Below are 17930 nucleotides of genomic sequence, written 5' to 3'. Positions count from 1 at the left end.
GTGGAGAAACTCATCATAATGGGTCTTGGATTGGCCACTCCTGTTTATATGAGGTCTGTGCCAGAAAGAGGTGTACGTTGTCTATCGGAATTAATATTTTTTAAAGAAAATGCCTCAGGAGCATTTTATTTCAAATAAATGTACGTATCAATTAATTTGGTGCCTTCTTTAACTCCAGTTAGGACTATGCTGTTTCTCCTAAAATGATTCTCAAAATTGCCTGCTTTGTTTTTTTATATAGGTGATTTCCATGTAAGTCACATGGCAGCCATGAAGCTATATCATAAAGCTCCAATTCCATTGAGGTTTATTTTCCTTTTCTGGTTCCTGCTTTTCTTAGAAAGGAATATGACTGTATTGGAGAGGGTCAGTCAACCTGATTCAACCTTGGTGCCCCATTCCTAAGGTGGGACATGCTCCAGCTCTCATGAAGATCTACCTACCATTTCAGAGTCTGGTGTAGAGCCATGTTCTGTCTGCAAGTTACTGTCTTTCAGCTAATAAAAAGTAACTCATTACTCCAGTAATCTTCTGAGTTTCTTCTGCCACCTTTGACCAACAGTCTTCTAGAGACTTTCCCACAGATACAGGAACCAATATGTCCTTTGAGGGGTAAAGTAGGAAGTAAATTACCTTGCTGCTGACTGACAGATTGTTTGGACTTGAGCCAGTTTTAGTACCAAACTAGGACCCCTTTTAAACATCCCTTATTTTACAGTTTTCAAATTACTATTTAAGTTTTACTTTAGTCCAACTATTTGGCCTTATAAAAACACCTGTATAAATGCAGTACAATGGGAGTAAGAGAAAACATTTTAAGAGGAACAGAAGAAGGCTCCTTGTCAAGTCTGCCAGTGAAGCGGACATTCTGAAAAAGTGAGGCATAGATTGAATTTTATCACCATCGTTGTGCTGATTTGGTTCATTGACTGAAGGAGGACCAATGGATTCACAAAGATCCCCAAAGTATAATACTAGATTTGAATAACTGCTTGTAGAAGTTCTATAAGCTACTAAATTGCATTAAAACAACATAAATTTTAAATCATGTATCACACCCACCAAGGCTTCTGTAAACAGCATTCCAAGCATTCCACTTTCAGCACTGCCAGTTATTCTGCCCCTCCCCCCAACTTATTTATTTTACACATAATTTTTCTATGCTGGGGAGTGGGGGGGGGGCGAGAGTTCCCTCAAGGACCAAATTTTTAAAAGGCCAACAAAACAGCTGAGATGCGCAAAATGCCTGCACACTATTTGTGCATGCACAGGCAGGTGTACACACACACACACACACACACACACACACACACACACACTTCTGTGATTGCTGTCGTCTGCCTTCAAAACCAAATCCCCTTCACCAAGTCCCTAAAATAAACCCATAAATGAAAAGGCTAAAAGACATTAAAGTACATATCTGATTTTGTCTCTGTTAGAATAAGCTCTTCCCTGTGAAGAGTTGGTTCCATTCAATTCAGGCTGAACATTCCTGTCGTGAGTGATAAACCATTCTACGAAAGAACCAAAGGGCTGTATTCCACATCGCTATGCTTTTGATCCAGATGAATCAGGTTATATAGTCTCTGTTATTAATTAGGAACAGTGTTGAAGTAAAAACATTTTAAATAAACCCAGGGATTGAATGTTAAAGCTGTCACTTTTTACATGGCCTCATGATTCAAGGATTAATGGACCTTAAAACAACCATAAAACACCAGGGCCCTGTTCTAGTTTAGAAGAATAAGAATAGTTGTATTTCTGCTTCAGTGTGCCAGTCTTAAATTCATTGTGTGTCACTGGGCACTGTAAACACTTTTAAGTATTTTGACATTGTGGTATAAGATGCTGCTAATCTGTTTCCTGCCTGACCTTCATCAGTTCTAAGTATGTTACTATTCACCGGAAAATCCAAGAAAAAGAAGCAAGGGCTTAGTGAAAAAAATATTATGTCACATAAAAGTAGAAGAATGTTTAGAATGTTCAGATTTCATTTTTATAATAAGAAAGTCACAGTATCATTTTGTTTTCACTATCTTTTCATCAATTTATTTTAGCTAACACTTTTTTTCCCCTTTAAAAATAAACTATGTAACACAAGATATTCATGGAGTGGCTAAGAATAATTGGGGCTTGGGAACTTTTCTGAATCCAAAGGTGAATTTCTAAGCTGGGTCAAGATGTATATAGAGCATTTCCAGGAGGCAGACAAGATGAAGTAATTATTATTATTGTTTAACAAAAACTATGAAATATATTCTGGAGCTCAATCAAGACCCATAATGGACATTGACAGAGTTGTGATATACTGAAACTCACAGTTCACCCAGACTTATCACCACTGATGGTTGTTATGATACTGGGATACTGAATTAAATCTGAACAAAAATAAATCGTAAAAAGAAAAGGAGAACATTTTACTTATTTTTTTGTACTTCATCAGAGTACACGCACAGTGCCATAAAGGTCAGAACAATGAGCTGGAGACCAAGAAGATCCCAAGTTCTAAATCTTTTTCTAATAAGTGACTCATTGAAGTGACCTTGAACAAGTTGCTTGACCACTCTATTCCTCAGTCAGAAAAGCTGGAAAACTGGGTAAGGAGCACAACCTCGCTTAAACCAAATGTAGCATGTGAATGCAGCCTGCCTTGGTAGATAAAGTACATACATTCTTTTTCACTATTTTCTAGTATATGTACCCCCCCCACCCCAGCCTCTCATCTGCTCTAAACTGTAATGCACCAGTTAATGTGAACTTTGTTCCACAAATTATTTGGATTGATTTCTCTTCCAAGTATTTTACTGAACTTAATGATATCAAATGTAATTTGGATGCCCTCTTATTTTTCTAATTTCTTGACGTATAAAAGAACAACTCCAAAATGAAGGGGAATGGGGCAATTGTGGGGTGGCTGTACAGCTATTAGAATAACATGCCAGGGATTTTTAATAACCAAAAATGTTCAGGACCTCAAATTTATCGCCAGAATCCATATTTGTTATGACAAATTGTACTCTGAACTCTGTTACTGGCTCAGAAATGTGGACTAATTGGATTGCTAGTAAGAGGTGCATAATAAATACTTTTGACATTCATATTTTAAAGGAATTTAATTCTAATAATCACAAAAGATTCAGAAGGTTTATTATGAGTATAAATGTGCAACATGTTTTTAAAAGCAATTTAGTATTGATGGGTCTTTTATTTTTTTTCCCTGAAAACCTATACCATCAAGGTAACTTTTGCTATAAACAGCATTTTAAAATTAGCACATAAAAACTATCAAGCACTAAATTAGAAAAAAAAAACAGAATTTTTAAAGTGATAGTTAAATTTATGAAGCAATTCTGCTACACTCAAAGGCTTGTTGCTTGGCATGCAAGCAAATTCTGGAATGTGTATTTGATATGCAGGTGAGTCTGTCTACATGGCGTTAAAAGATGAGGGACAGGATGAAATCAGCAAAGGCTATGAAATTACAGCCATGTGTAGAACACATGTTCTTTGGACTTAAGCTTGTTTGCATGACTAATAGAGATAATATTAAAAGTCTTTTCTCATTTTTTTTGGCTCAATGCCTTTTTCGCTACCTCCAAGAGCTGTTAATTTTGTTCACTGCTGAGCAAAAGTCAAAGCCAGAGTCTAAACAGCTTGTAATGAGTTTTCAATGGCCCATCTCACTGAAATTGAGGGCAAAGGAGCAGTAGACTTAGACACTGTCAGCCCTCTGAATTTATTATTGAGGGTGCAATGTGTTCTGTGAAAAATACACAAAGGAGGGACTGAGAATTCTGTAGGTTTTACATTAAACACCTTAACAAAGATGGAAATTACTCATTTAAATACCTCGACAACACAGATAAACACACAGAAATCAATTGTAATGTAGCTCAATTAACGGTGTGATTGGTGGTGTAGTGCTTTCCAGTAACCTTATTTGGCAACAGCTCAGTAGTGGAAGCTTAAATCCCATCCCTGAAAAGTGCTAAACATCTCACTGACTACCTTCAACTCAATTCACAGTTAAGTCAGCAGGAGTTGAGTGCAGTGTTGTTGTAGCCATTCGTCCCAGGACACTTAGAGAGAGAATGTGGGTGAAGTAATATCTTTTATTGGACCAACTTCTATTGATGAGAGAGAGGAGCTTTCGCGCTTACACAGAGCTTTTGAACTTATGAAAGCTTGTCTCTCACAAACAGAAGTTGATCCAATAGAAGATATTATCTCATCCACCTCGTCTCTTTAGTAGGACTTGTGGAACCTCAGCGCTGCCCAGGAGTTGATCACAATGTTGTAAGTCCTTAGTTACTGCACTTTATTGACAGGAGGAAAAGGCACACGATTTACAACGATAACCATCCTACTTACATTTGTGAGCTTGTCAGATCTTATAAACTGATGTACTCCGCATATTTTTCTCTAAAGAAAACGCATGTTTTTGCAGGAAGAGTTGATAATTCAGTTGGTACCTTTTCCCCTCTGCATATTATTTAACTAATCAATTTTATTAACCTCTGCATAAATTATGTTCTGTATTTCTACCTTTCTTTCTGATTTTTCTTTTATCTACACTGTCACAGACAGTGACCTTTAGTGCTTTATCTTCGCTGAAGCTGAAAGGCCTGTAGTTGCACTCATGGTACTAAGGAAACCTGGCTTTACAGGCTGAAGGGTGAAAAATAGCACCAATACAATGGTTGAATACTTTCTAAAAGAAAATTTCTAAAATTGTTTGTAGATAAGAGGCATATTTAGAACAGCACATGGTGTGATATGGTAGAAAGCTTTGACTGGTTCTCATCTCAGAGGATCTCAAAATCTCACCTCCTGTGTAATTCCAGAATCCCAAACTTCTGTCATTTAAACTTTTTTTTACTATATCAAACGTACTTCATAGTCCAGCCTTTTGAGCTGGTGCGTTTTTGGTGTTTTTTTTTTTAAAAACTGTACATTAGCCCCTTCTTAACATGTCACTAGTTATATTGGGAATAGTACAGATGACATTTTACATTGGAAATGTTGTTTTTTTCATGGCATTAGGCGTTTACCTAAAGGATGCGTTTACCTAATACGTTACCACTGTTAGTGTCTCCCATTCTGTTGGCATCACTAAGAAAAAATATGTTTCGGCTCACAACTTCCATTCATAAATGTATATGAATTGTAAGAGGTACGTTGCTGTATTGATTGAGATACATTTATACATTTATTTTGTTTAATAAATCCAAAGACTATACTTTCAGTCCTCTTCAAGCTGATCTCCAGTTCCATGCACCCAATTTTTTCCAAAAGTAAGTGGTACCTGCAAAAGTGGATTTCTAGATGATTTGCATGTGTAAATTAGAACATGAAAAATGGGTGCTAGACTAGCAATCAAATAAGCAAATCTGGCTCAAATTCAACTTCATTTGATATTTTATTTTATTTTCCAATGTATTTACCCCAGGAAGTTCAAGTTAGATGCAACATATAGGGTTCAGCAAGATCCAAGGTCACACAGTCAGTGAGTAGCTCAGCCCAGATTATTAACCAGAAATCCTTGTAGCTCCCAGTCATTTAAACTAGCTACTGTGCCTCGGTCTCTTTCAAGTAAAGAGCAGTAGAAGGGTTGTCATTTGCTCACTGCGGTGATGTGCCTATTCTTCGTTCTTTTAAAAAAGGAGAGAGAGGCACAGAGAAGTTTTTGAACTCCTACACAATGTATCACATATTCTGAGGGTGAGATTGTGGGGGAGAGATTTAAATGTCTTTAAATAAAACTGGAAGTTTTTAAAAATACTAAGATCAGAGGCAAAATATGTACCATAACATTTAACACTGCACACAGGAAAAGAATGGTATGCAGTCAGAAATACAAAGGCAAGAAATCACATGACTTAGAGTAACTTACTGGGAATAAATGTAACTCCTTTATATTCAGTATTATTGACAGGCATTATGTTCAAGTGATTGATATTTTAAATGCATATGAATGGGAACTCTACATCACGAGCTACTGAATACACTACGGAAATACTAGTACATTGAGTGCAAGTGAGTGGAGAAAATGTGTAACAGCAAATATAAAAGGATCTGCAAAAGAAACTCAAAAGCCATAAGAAGAAGAGAGATGAAAACTTAATTCACGATGAAAAATGTTTTACCACATTGCTAAATGTTTGCCAGATATCTATGTATTGATTCTTAAATCCTTTAAACTCTACAAGCAATACTCTGAACATATGATATACCCAGAGTTCTTTAAATTCAAATTCTTTTACTGGTAAAAATAACCCACAATGTATATTCTGTAGTGCCAAATAAAAGAGTTTGTGCTATTCAACAGGAATGTCCCATTTATGCTCTTTTGCATATGCAACACATAATAGCTAGCTTATACATGGCATACAACTTTTCAAATAGGTCCCTGAATCAATAGTATTACAGAGAGTTGTGTATGTCGTCACATATAATAGAATAGATAGTATCTTGCATCATGCATTAGAGGGGACAGATCCTCCAGGTCTCCTTTACAATTTCATCATCACATAAAACACTTTCAAAAATTGCCATAATCTGGCTCCGCAAGCCATTCCAGTTTCCCAATTTCTGTTTTCCTCGCTTCTCATCCTTAGTATTGTCAAGAGGATTTCAGAGGCTTGTGCACAGCATTTAGCAGCAGAAGTAGAGTACGGAACAGCAAGCCATTTCAGTAACAGCAATCTGTACATCCTCCATATGGACACTTATTTGGATTGTGCGGTCTGGTTCACAATAGTATCTGTTCCCCGGATATACTAGGCTAAGGGACAAGCAAAGTGCAACCCATTCTTCCAGATGATATTCAATGTCATGAACAGTGAAAAGGCCCAGATCTACATGCTATCAAGGATCAAAGGCATGCACCAGTTTATCTTCCAATTCTCACTGCCTATCCTATTCTGGATCAGAGGCAGAAATTAAAACAAACACTTTATATCTGTGCTGAATATACATGTGTTTCTAGAAAAAAAGAAACAGGGCCCTTTCCTCACATTTGACTATTATGCCAATGTTGAAACGTCCCATTTTTTCCCATGGAACAGTGAACATTTATACAATCATTAAAAGCTCATCTTGCACCATACTTTTTCTCCTTCTCAGTTTTAATACATTTTTATAATTGCATTGAAGATATTCTAACCCTGTTTTTAGTACAACGATAAAATTTATGAACCGTGACAAACATATCATATCAAAGACCACCCGAAGAATAACAATGTGCATGTCAATAGAAGTAGTCGGGGCTTCTGCTTCTGAGAAATTCAGGTTTTTAAAAAAGATTAGGATGAAAAATAGTTAATAAAATATTACCCTAATAATAATGAAATGGTAACAAGATACCACATTTGTTCCAAAAGGAAAAGCAAAACAACACAGGTATATTATAAAATATACACACACCACAAACCTTGACAAACATATCATATAGACCAATTTAGACATAGTATGATTTCAAATAAGAAAGATCTAGTATGTGTAGCATGTTTTTCACTGATGTTGTCAGCATGTTTTCCTGAATAGCAAGTTTAATTCTAGTTACTGTACAGCTTTCTGAACAATTTTTACTTCTAAGATCAATTTTCTATCTGCTTAAATTTCTGTGCGACTCCTGACCCCATCGCCACAGCATCTGAGTGCTTATTGTCTTTGTTACACTGTTCTTTGTTAGTGACGGCACTCACAGAACATAAATAGTCTTCAAGTAAAAAAAAAAAAAAAATCCCCCAAAGTTAGCCATTCACATCATATTACTGATTAGACATTCGTTTAAACATGGAATCCCCAAAGAATTTTTGTGAGGATTCCTAATTCTAAATATGTTTCAAATAAATATAGTCTAATGGAATATGAGGTGTGTGTATTTCTGGAGTTTTACCATGTGCTTCCCTTCACAACAACACATTTTTGAAAAACAGCATAAAAACAAGAGAGGAGAGAAGAGAGAGAGAGAGAGAAAGTTCCTAGTTTCACATTCCCCATCCTGCTGAATTATTACTTTGCCTTTTCTGCATAAGGAAAAAAATGCTGAGGTCCATAAAGAAATGCAGGTAATTTACACAATTTTTAAACAGTTATTGTGACAAAATGGATTGAATAGGTATTGTAGATACAAGGATACATAAATGAAATGCATCCCACTGGAAAAGCTTTTTGCTCACATTGTCATTTACAGCTTCTGAATTAATAGACCAAGAAAGGCACCACAGGCACCAACAAAATGCAGTAAAACCATTGGCAGCCAGTGGTGTCTCAAAGTTTAATTCCCCCGGGGAGAAAAGGACACTGCCTAATCTGTATTCAGTCCTGACATTGTCCACATCTGATATGGAACATTAGCTACTAACTCTCTCAATAGACTAGTGTCCTTCAGTTTATATTACTTTATGTTAATAGTAGAAAAATTACACACAACATCATTTATCATTGTTATATTGTACTATACATACCATAGCTTATTTTAATATATTTATTTACCTCTAAGAGGTAGAGAAATATTATCTATCTATCTATAAATATATTATAAACCTGTAGAGACAGAATCAATGTGGAATAATAAAAATTAACTGGGATCTCCAAGTTATTTAATTGCATAGTGAGTGACAAGATTGTTTTTGTCTGAGAATACCATATTTTGCTGTGTTATAAATCTTAAGGAATCAGCACATAACAAAATGTTGCATCTTAATCATAATATATGTTTTGCTTTCTCCTCCTACTTGTACAGCAGCTTTCTGCGCTGCTATTGCATCCTTGATTCTCCTTCAGCTTTTTGACTTCTGACATTTAACCTATCAGGTGGGCAGGATTTTTATTTTTTTTTAATGTTAAGTGTATACCAATGCAGTTCCATGGATCAACCATCAGCAGCTACCTAATGCTGCTGCTTATATTTTCTGTCTCAAAATTTACATCTGTATGCATCTAAACTCCAGTATGTTTGAAGACACTCCTACAGTTCATGAAGTGTGCTGTTAGCCTGGACTGGAATATATTATTTAATTTTTTGAAGAGGGCCATAAAATCTAAGCTATGAATGAAGTTATTAATGGCGGTCCTATTTTTTTTTAACAGGTTTTGGCCAGAAGGGACCATTATGTTATAGTCTGACCTCTTGATCACAGAATTTCACCTAGTAATTCTGGCAGCAATTCCATAACCTCTTGTTGAGGTACAGCAGTTTTGTTTTTTTTTCAGAAAAAAATCTAATTTGATTTAAAGATTCCAGGTGATAGAGAATCCACCACATCCCTAGCTAAGTAGTTCTGATAGTTAGCTACCCTCACTGTGAAAAAATTGTACCTTATTTCCTGTCTTGAACTTGTCTAACTTCAGTTTTCAACCCTTGGATCTTGTTCCACTTGGACCTTTCCACTGTGAGGCCATGTTAAGGGTACTCTAGAACATGTGTTCCAGTAAAGTTCCAGCAAGCAGACTCTATGGGCTCTATATTTTAGATCAGTGGAAGCTAAATGGAGCGTCTATCAAAACTATGAATATCTTCTGATTTGAGAACTTCCTCTTGTTTTACTGGTCACCAACGTTTGTGTCTGTTAACACAGCAGAGTTGTGGGGCTTCTTTACATGGGTACACTCAGGAAAGTTAATCCAAGTTCATAGAATCATAGAATATCAGGGTTGGAAGGGACCTCAGGAGGTCATCTAGTCCAATCCCCTGCTCAAAAGCAGGACCCATCCCCAATTAAATCATCCCAGCCAAGGCTTTGTCAAGCCTGACCTTAAAAACTTCTAAGGAAGGAGATTCCACCACCTCCCTAGGCAACGCATTAATTAATGGTGCGAATTAAAAATTGATTAATTAATGCCTGTGTGGACACTCTCATTCAGAATTAACCCTATGGGTTCAGGTGGGTTTCTACTCAATGAGAGCTAGTGCAAATATGTGTACAGAAGCAGGGAGATCACACCTCTAGCTCACAGTGTAGATGTAGCCTTATTTAATTTGGATTAATTTTCCTGAGTGTCCCAGTGTAGACAAGCCCTTGTACTCTTTTAGCCTTCTCTCCTTAAGGAGGAAAGTAATATTCTTACTAAAGGTTTTGGTGCCTTTTGTCTAGAGGTGTTAACGAGATTTTTTTTTTATGTCACATGGCTTTTCAGCTTGTGCATTTATCATTTATATTTCAGACTCCCACGTGCAAATCAATCAATAAACAGGTGTTTTCTCAGCCCTGCCTTTGCCCAGAGAAAGTATGATGCACAAGAGATTCAAAGCCAAATGTGGACATAGAATGGTAGATAAAGAATTGGTCCTGAGATACTATGTTAATGGGTGATCTAGAAATACCATAGCAGCTGGACAGATAGGTTACACAGATAAGTTAGACAGATAGAAAGACTTGCTTGCACACTCATTCAGGTCAACTGGTGACCTGAATGCCACCAAGGAAAAGGAAACAGCTGTTTCAAGTATCACTGGAAGAATGATGGAAGTAAATTAAAACACAGATGGAGTCCGACACCTGAAGGGGCTAGTCTGGTAAGCAGCAGTCTATGCTGGAGAAATACACTTAAATGTTGCCATATGGAGTGCTAGCAGAAGACAGAGGGGGATGAAAACTCTTGAGCATCAAGATATCAACCCAAAAGATTAAGTATCAGATTATTGGTAATTTAAACAAAGAGAGATTGTCTGCCTAAGCGTTTAATACTGCAAATTCATAAACTACTGAAAATGCGTTAACTAGATCAGGACTAGACCCAGACAGATAACTGCACTAGATGGAGGACTCCATTCAAATAAAATTTACTGTAAAATAAGTTCCTTGGAAAAACAGAAGTTAGAGTTGGAAAAGACCTATAAAAATCACAATCACATCCTCTTGAATTATATTTTTACAGTCTGAAATGTACCAGATGTTAAGCTGATACTGCATTTGATGTTAACCAAAAGACTAAGAAGCAGCAATCATATCTCCTTAAAACATCTGTACATACTCAGGCAGGACCAGCTCTAGGCACCAGCAATTCCAGGGGTGGCATTCCACCTTTTTTTTTTTTTTTTTTTGGGGGTGGGGGGTTGAGCTCTCGGAGCTTGGGGCAGCAAATTTTTTGCTTGGGGTGGCAAAAAACCTAGAGCCGGCCCTGTACTGAGCCAGAGTAGCAGGCAGCTTTTAACAGAACAACAAAATCACCCTCTCTGAATTATGGTATACTTCCATCACAGTTCAGAATAAAACTGTCCATCTTTATTTGAACCTAGGTTCTATAGAACAGTTGGCAGAAAACTATCACTTATTGTTTGGCATAACTGCCTGGCATAACCGACAGTCCCTGTTCAGGAAAGAACCATGACTAGACTATCAGAGGTATTGAAAGGTCAGGGTTCTAATGTATTGACAGAGCTGAAAGTGGAGACCTGGACAGCACATGTCCTCATCATGCCTTGCTCTAGTTAATTTCATCTGTCCCTTATGAACAATGAAATTCAAAATGTTAGTGAACGAGCTACCTGCCGTTCTGTGGACAGCTGCAGCATATAGCAGGTATTTTAACAATACTGCTAAATCCATCCATCCGAATAAATTAGGAACATATCCTTGTCATCCAAACTGACAACAGGTGCACAATATGAAAGTTTGTTACTCTGCCAAGTTAAGTTGGATGACAGCACTCCCTAGATATTCACTATGCACTCTGCTATGGCTATAGATACTAAGTGATAGGTAAATTAAATGACAATGTATAACTATCCACCTGAGAAAATATGTATTAATGCAAATTTCACAAAATATGTCTCTCTTCATCATTTACTCTCACCTTATTTTATTAAGCATATCCTATTGTAACCCTGTAATAAACATGGATTCATGTTTCAAAACAAATTAGAGACTTCCGTCATTTTTCCTCCATTTTTACCCATGGATGTCATCTTGGAAATCGTCAGATTAAAAAGTATTGTAAGTGTGCGCACGCTTCCATTTTTAAGAGTTTTCTGAGTTTCCATTAAAAACCACAATTTCAAATGGTTTTAGAACTAAGATGTAAAACAATTCTCCAAGCTGAGAGTGGATGATATAACATCTTGGCCAATTCAAGCATTCTTAAATGAGCAGAAAAGGTTTAGCTACTTTATACTTAGTTTTGCATTCCCATAGCTTAAAAGCAACTTCATCTCCAAATGAAATTTTGCAGGTCATTAGCCCATAGTAATTAAATCTCTTAAATTTATGAACATATGAAAATAAGCTACTGCACATGGGAGGTAATCTTTCCTGTTTAAACATTTTATTCAAATACTCCGAAGTTAAGTTCTTTTTTGGATTGTTCAGCCATTAATAATGGAAGGATGGAGAGTAGTTTAAGATCTTATTTAAAAATCATTCTAATGCAACTGACAGTTTATATAGGGTGAAAAGCTTTTCTCACTGTTTGCGTTTTCAGAATGTTGTACTGCTCAACAAAGGTGCTATTTTCACATTGGGACTCTCAACTGGGTTGATTCCTCCTTGGGGGAGAAATGAGTGCTGCACAGATTCACAATTTTTTCCTAGTCTATTTCATTCTTAATATGTACACAATTACTGTTCACCCTGAACAAATATAGCAAAAGTGGTGGAAAAGATCATTCTGCTTTCAGAAAGCCAACAGCACTTATGTCACAGCACCTTTTCACGGGGACAGCTTTTCCAATTCTTTCTCCAACTGCTTTATAAAACGCTCTTCCCCCAAGCCCTTCTTCCATCACATGGACTCCTTTTGTTCCGAGTGCTAAGCATATCTTTGGTCAGGTGAATCTGGGTGTTAGAAATTGATTTGCCCACACCTTTAGCTGCCTATCTGCCTAGGGCTATTTTGTTAGGAGGAAGCCAACCTATCACACCTTGGAAGACTTTTCTTCATTGGCTGCAAAACGTGGGGCAGTGTGCAACTACAGTAACTCCTCACTTAAAGTCATCCCGGTTAACGTTGTTTCATTGTTACATTGCTGATCAATTAGAGAACATGTTCGTTTAAAGTTGCGCAATACTCCCTTATAACATCGTTTGGCAGCCGCCTGCTTTGTCCATTGCTTGCAGGAAGAGCAGCCTGTTGGAGTTAGCTGTTGGGGGCTTGGAACCAGGGCGGACCGGCCGCCCCCCATCAGCTCCCCGTTCCCCTAAGTTCCCTGTGCGGCAGCTGCCCAGCACGCTATCAATTGCCAGCAGTTCAGCTGTCCCTCCCTCCACTGCCATGTGCTGCTCCTGCCCTCTGCCTTGGAGCTACTTCTGGGAGCCTCCTGCTTGCAGCGCAGGGGGGTGGGGGGATGAAGGGGGGCTAATGTCAGGGTGCTCCCTCCCCACTGCTCCTGCACCCCACTTACTTCATTTCCATAGAGCAGGGGGAGGAGGGGGATACGACAGGGCTCAGGACGGAGGGAGCTTCCTGGCAGCAGCTTCTGTCTCAACTTGCTGATCTACTTAAAAAGGCCATGTACTTAAAGGGGCAACATGCATCTCTCTCTCTCTCACACACGCTGTGTGTCTCTGTCTGCCTTGCTGTCTCCCCTCCCTCCATTCATGCTGCCTTGTAGAGTGTGAGGCTACATTAACAACAACCTTTGAGGGCTCAGCCGAGTGCTAGTTCACCATTTAGCAGTAAGGCATTCCCTGGGAAATATCCCACGCTCTGACTTCACCACTCAACCAAGCTTCACAATCACCATCGCTGTGTACAGTATTAAATTGTTTGTTTAAAACTTATACTGTGTGTGTATAGTCTTTTGTCTGGTGAAAAAAATTTCCCTGGAACCTAACCCCCCTGTGACAGACCCAGACCAATGGGGTACAGGAGTCTGGTAGAAGGCAAATATACTGGGCACTGGATGAATAGTTTTCTGTTCCCTGGGTGACCAGAGCAGGGGCTGCCCTAGAGCTATCAGGAACCTGCTAGAACCAATTAAGACAGGCAAGCTAATTAAGACAGCTGGAGCCATTTAAGAACATACTAGAATCAATTATGGCAGGCAGACTAATCAGGACACCTGGTTTAAAAAGGACCTCCCATCAGTTAGTGGAAGGGAGTAAGAAGGCATGCTGCTGGAGGACTGAGTACAAGCGTGATCAGGCTTCAGGAGGAAGATCCTGTGTTGAGGATAAAGAAGGTGCTGGGGGGAGGCCATGGGGAAGTAGCCCAGGAGTTGTAGCTCTAGCTGTCACACAGCTGATAGAAGAGACGTAGACAGCTGCTATCCACAGGGCCCTGGGCTGGAACGCAGTGTAGAGGGCAGGCCCAGTTTCCCCCCATCCCCCGAACTCCGGATAAGACACAGGAGGAGTTGACTTGGTCTGTGAGCAACACCAGAAGGGAAGGTCTAATTTGGAAAGGGATCTGGCCTGTCCCCGACCCACTAGGTGGGACAACAGAGCCTGTGGAGATAGTTCTCCATTTCCCCCATGCTAGCCAGTGACGAGGTTAGCTGAGTGAACGGCAGATTTGAGCCTCTAGCAGAAGAAGCCAAACTGAGGGCTGCTGTGAATCTCTGAGGTGAGCAAATCTGCCAAAAAGCGCAGGACCCACCAAGGCAGAGGAGGAACATTGTCACACACCCCTATTTACATTAATTTTTATGGGGAAATTGGATTGGCTTAACATCATTTCACTTAAAGTTGCATTTTTCAGGAACATAACTACAACGTTAAGCTAGGAGTTACTGTACTCCAACCCAGTGTCATTATTGGATTGTTAATCACCACCCTTCAGATGGTGTGAGGTTCTTGTCCTAAAGCCCCTTGGGTTGAATCCTTTAGAGAAAGTTTCATATTAACATTAATTCTGGTTCTCCACTTCTACCATGACAATTGCTGGCATATTAACCTATCACTTTTATTCTTCAAAAAGCATATTTTCACCAGCTCACAAGTTGTTCAACTCCAAACTCTACCACTAGAAATCCAAGACCTAGTGGCGCAGATCCTTCCCAACCACCGCTCCACGTCTAATAGAGCAGGTTATTTTGCACGTATCAATGATGAAATGTAGTAGACTATAGAAATGTAGTGGCTATAAAAAAATGCTACATGAAAAACTGTTTTGTAAACTCCATATTCTGGTTCAGAAAAAGTAAAATCCTTTTTAAACATATATTCAGATTCATAGATTTTAAAGCCAGAAGGGACCATTAGATCATCTAAATCTTATCTCCTTTATGATACAGGCCATACAATTTCATCCAGTTACTTCTGTGTTTAGCCCAATAATTTGTGTTTGACTAATGCATATCATCCAGAAAGGCAACCAGCCTTGAAATAGTTGGGATTGTCTCCCTTACAGCACTGTTACCACTATGTCTGAGAGTAGAAGAAATCTCAGTGGAAAGCTGGGAACTAAGCTAAGATGTAAAACCTATAAACCTTTTCTTTTAAGTCCAAACCACTCAGTGCTTTTGCACTGCAACAGACAATGACAGCTCACACAGTGCAACATCTACAAATGCGAACAGGCAAAAACATCTTTCACTTAGAGGCGACATAGAGAAAGCCTGAGTGTGTCTTACAGGTGGTAACCTGAAAGTGTGGGAAAATACATGCAAAGACCATGTAAGCTTAAAACACTTGGATGTGTGTCCCTGATAGCATAGTGATAGCTGTGGGGCAGGACACAGAGGCATAAAGGCCTTACATTTTCTACTCTCTAGACGAGTGGAGCTTAGATATGTTGTAAAACAAATATATTTCATTTTGGCAACAGGAAAGGGAAAAAGACAACTGCTGGCTGCTTGAATGTATCTTCCTACTAATGATTCCAAGATGAAAGGAGACTGCTTGCCAAAGCTTAATAGCTCCATATTAGGCTATTTATAGTTTTGTAATAATTGAGATCAGGAGGGAGATGCTCCCTTTCAGGATGTATTTTGTTATTTTTAGGTTACTTTAATATCAGCGTGATCTTGAGAAATGCTCAGCATCCAAAACTCCCAATGACATCAATGGGAGCACTGGGTGGGTGCCATATCTCAGAGGCAGGGCCCAAAGTCCATACTTTTCTGCTTACTTTACCATCTTTAAAAATGTTTCCTCTTCTTTTCTTGAGGCAGGCTCTCTTGGCCACTGAGACTGACTAGGATTGACTGTATTTTCTACAGAGTGGATTCTGAGCTGAGAAGAGAGTATGGAGATGTGGGATCAACAGAGACAGTAATATCAAGCTGAAATATTAAAAAATATAGAGGGAAAAAGTGAAGAGAGGGAGGGAGAGAGAGAGAGAGAGAATTGGGAAGAGGCATGAATGACAGATATAAGTAACGTGAGGGCAGATCCTGAGCTGGCACAAAGTGTCATAGCTCTATTAATGGAAGCATGAACATTTACACCAGCTGAGGATCTGCACCAGGGCATTTAGGCTTTGAAAAGAGAAGTGTGCAAAAAGGAAGAGCTAAGAAGAGACCAAGGAAAAAGAGAGGGGTAAGTAATAAAGGTCAGAAATAATTGTTTTGGTCTTTGGGTTTGATATAGTGTCTGTGTGTGAGGAAGGCAGAATTTGTTTCAGCTCCTGCTGGTAGGAGGTGCTGCCCATGGACTTTGAGAATGATTCTCTAGTAAAAGCAAAATAAAATAAAAAAAAAAATTGAACTGGAAATCTGCAGTAGCTTGGTATGAGAGTTGTTCTGTCTAGGTGAGAAGTGTGGCTGCTTGAGAATGAGAATTACTTCTGCTATTATTTTATTTGGTTTTACTGCTGGCAAAGGACACTTCATCTTACTTTGCTTAATTCTGGACAGCCAGTCATACTCAGTTATTGTTTTTACTTTTATATACTATTATTGAATTAGTTTTTATAGCGGTTACTTCTCAATTAGTTTATTCCCTTCAGGAAGCTAAAGCCTCTGATGTTTAGTTTCTTTCCAGATGATACCATCATGGCCATCTGCAACGCCTTTCTTTTATGTCAGCCATCATTGCAGCTATCCCATATGTAGGCTCCTTCTTACTGAGCTTGTCTGGCATAACAGTGGGCCTTGACTCAAGCTTTGGCTTGCTCTACTTAGGGCCTAGGAGTTTCTTTCCATCTTGTGCCTGTTTCTAAGAATCTTTGGCCTAATCTTACTTGTTTAGCTTTTCCTTCTACTTACTGTACATTCTATTCTCTTTATTGACTTCCAGATGTTTATTACATATCTCGATGAGTTCAAGTTACTGACTGATCCACGGAGCAGTTTAGAACAACTACAGTTACACATTATAATAAATCGGTGGATACGTCAAGCAAAAGGACATTCAAAGGCATTAAACAGTACATTTGTTTCCACAGAGACACCACAGAGTTATTACAAGTGCCTCCCATTCTAAGTATGGGGGGAACATTGTGGTCATCTCAGGTATTTCCCTGTGGTAACTGTTGGCAAATGCTGACTTTTTAATGGCAACCAAGGCAGGATAGCATGGGACAGGCTTGAAGAAAATTATTTAATGATCACTTAAAACATCTGTTTTCTAAAGAAGGGACAAATGATATGGATGAGAGAAGTTACAGATCTTAAACAGAATAGATACCTGGGCAAATGAGTAGGAAATCAGTTTCAATATCTCAAATGTAATGACTTAAAAACAGCACAGATAAACGTATGACTAAAATAAATTAACATTTTTAATAATTTTTGTTTAACAAAGCAAATCAAATGCACACACTTTCTCCACGCTCTCCAAGTGCCGTACTTCTTAATAATCCCCACACAAAAAACCCCAATGCTGTTATTAAATAGCAGTTGTGATTGCTTCTGGGAAACACCCTCCCCCCACAGGAACCCATGGAAACAAGGAAATATCCAGTTACGGTATCCTTCTTATTAATTGAACCACCATACATCACATACAACACTTCCACTGACAGGCTCAACTCTTCTATAAATAAGGCCCATACAACTCCACATGTACACTAACACAATCCACACTCAACATTCTTCACAACTG

At 38.5% G+C, this 17930-nt stretch overlaps 1 protein-coding gene across 4 annotated transcripts in view; it reads right to left on the bottom strand.

Moving 5' to 3' along the window:
• The window catches only part of WWOX (WW domain containing oxidoreductase), a 681681-nt gene that overhangs the window by 262333 nt on the left and 401418 nt on the right, over positions 1-17930 (bottom strand). Inside the window, exon 9 of one of the 4 annotated variants that reach the window (XM_077831291.1) lies at positions 5617-5651. The exons of the other annotated variants lie outside the window; for them this stretch is intronic. Coding sequence (XP_077687417.1) covers positions 5640-5651 — 12 coding nt within the window. The 3' untranslated portion in view covers positions 5617-5639. Of the gene's footprint in view, positions 1-5616; positions 5652-17930 lie in introns of those variants that run through there. 4 annotated transcript variants of the gene reach the window in all.

Source organism: Eretmochelys imbricata, chromosome 12 (assembly GCF_965152235.1).
Source record: "Eretmochelys imbricata isolate rEreImb1 chromosome 12, rEreImb1.hap1, whole genome shotgun sequence".
In the NCBI taxonomy this organism is placed as follows: domain Eukaryota; kingdom Metazoa; phylum Chordata; order Testudines; family Cheloniidae; genus Eretmochelys; species Eretmochelys imbricata.
The sequence above is the reverse complement of the archived record's forward strand: the minus strand, read 5'-3'. Positions and strand labels throughout refer to the sequence as shown.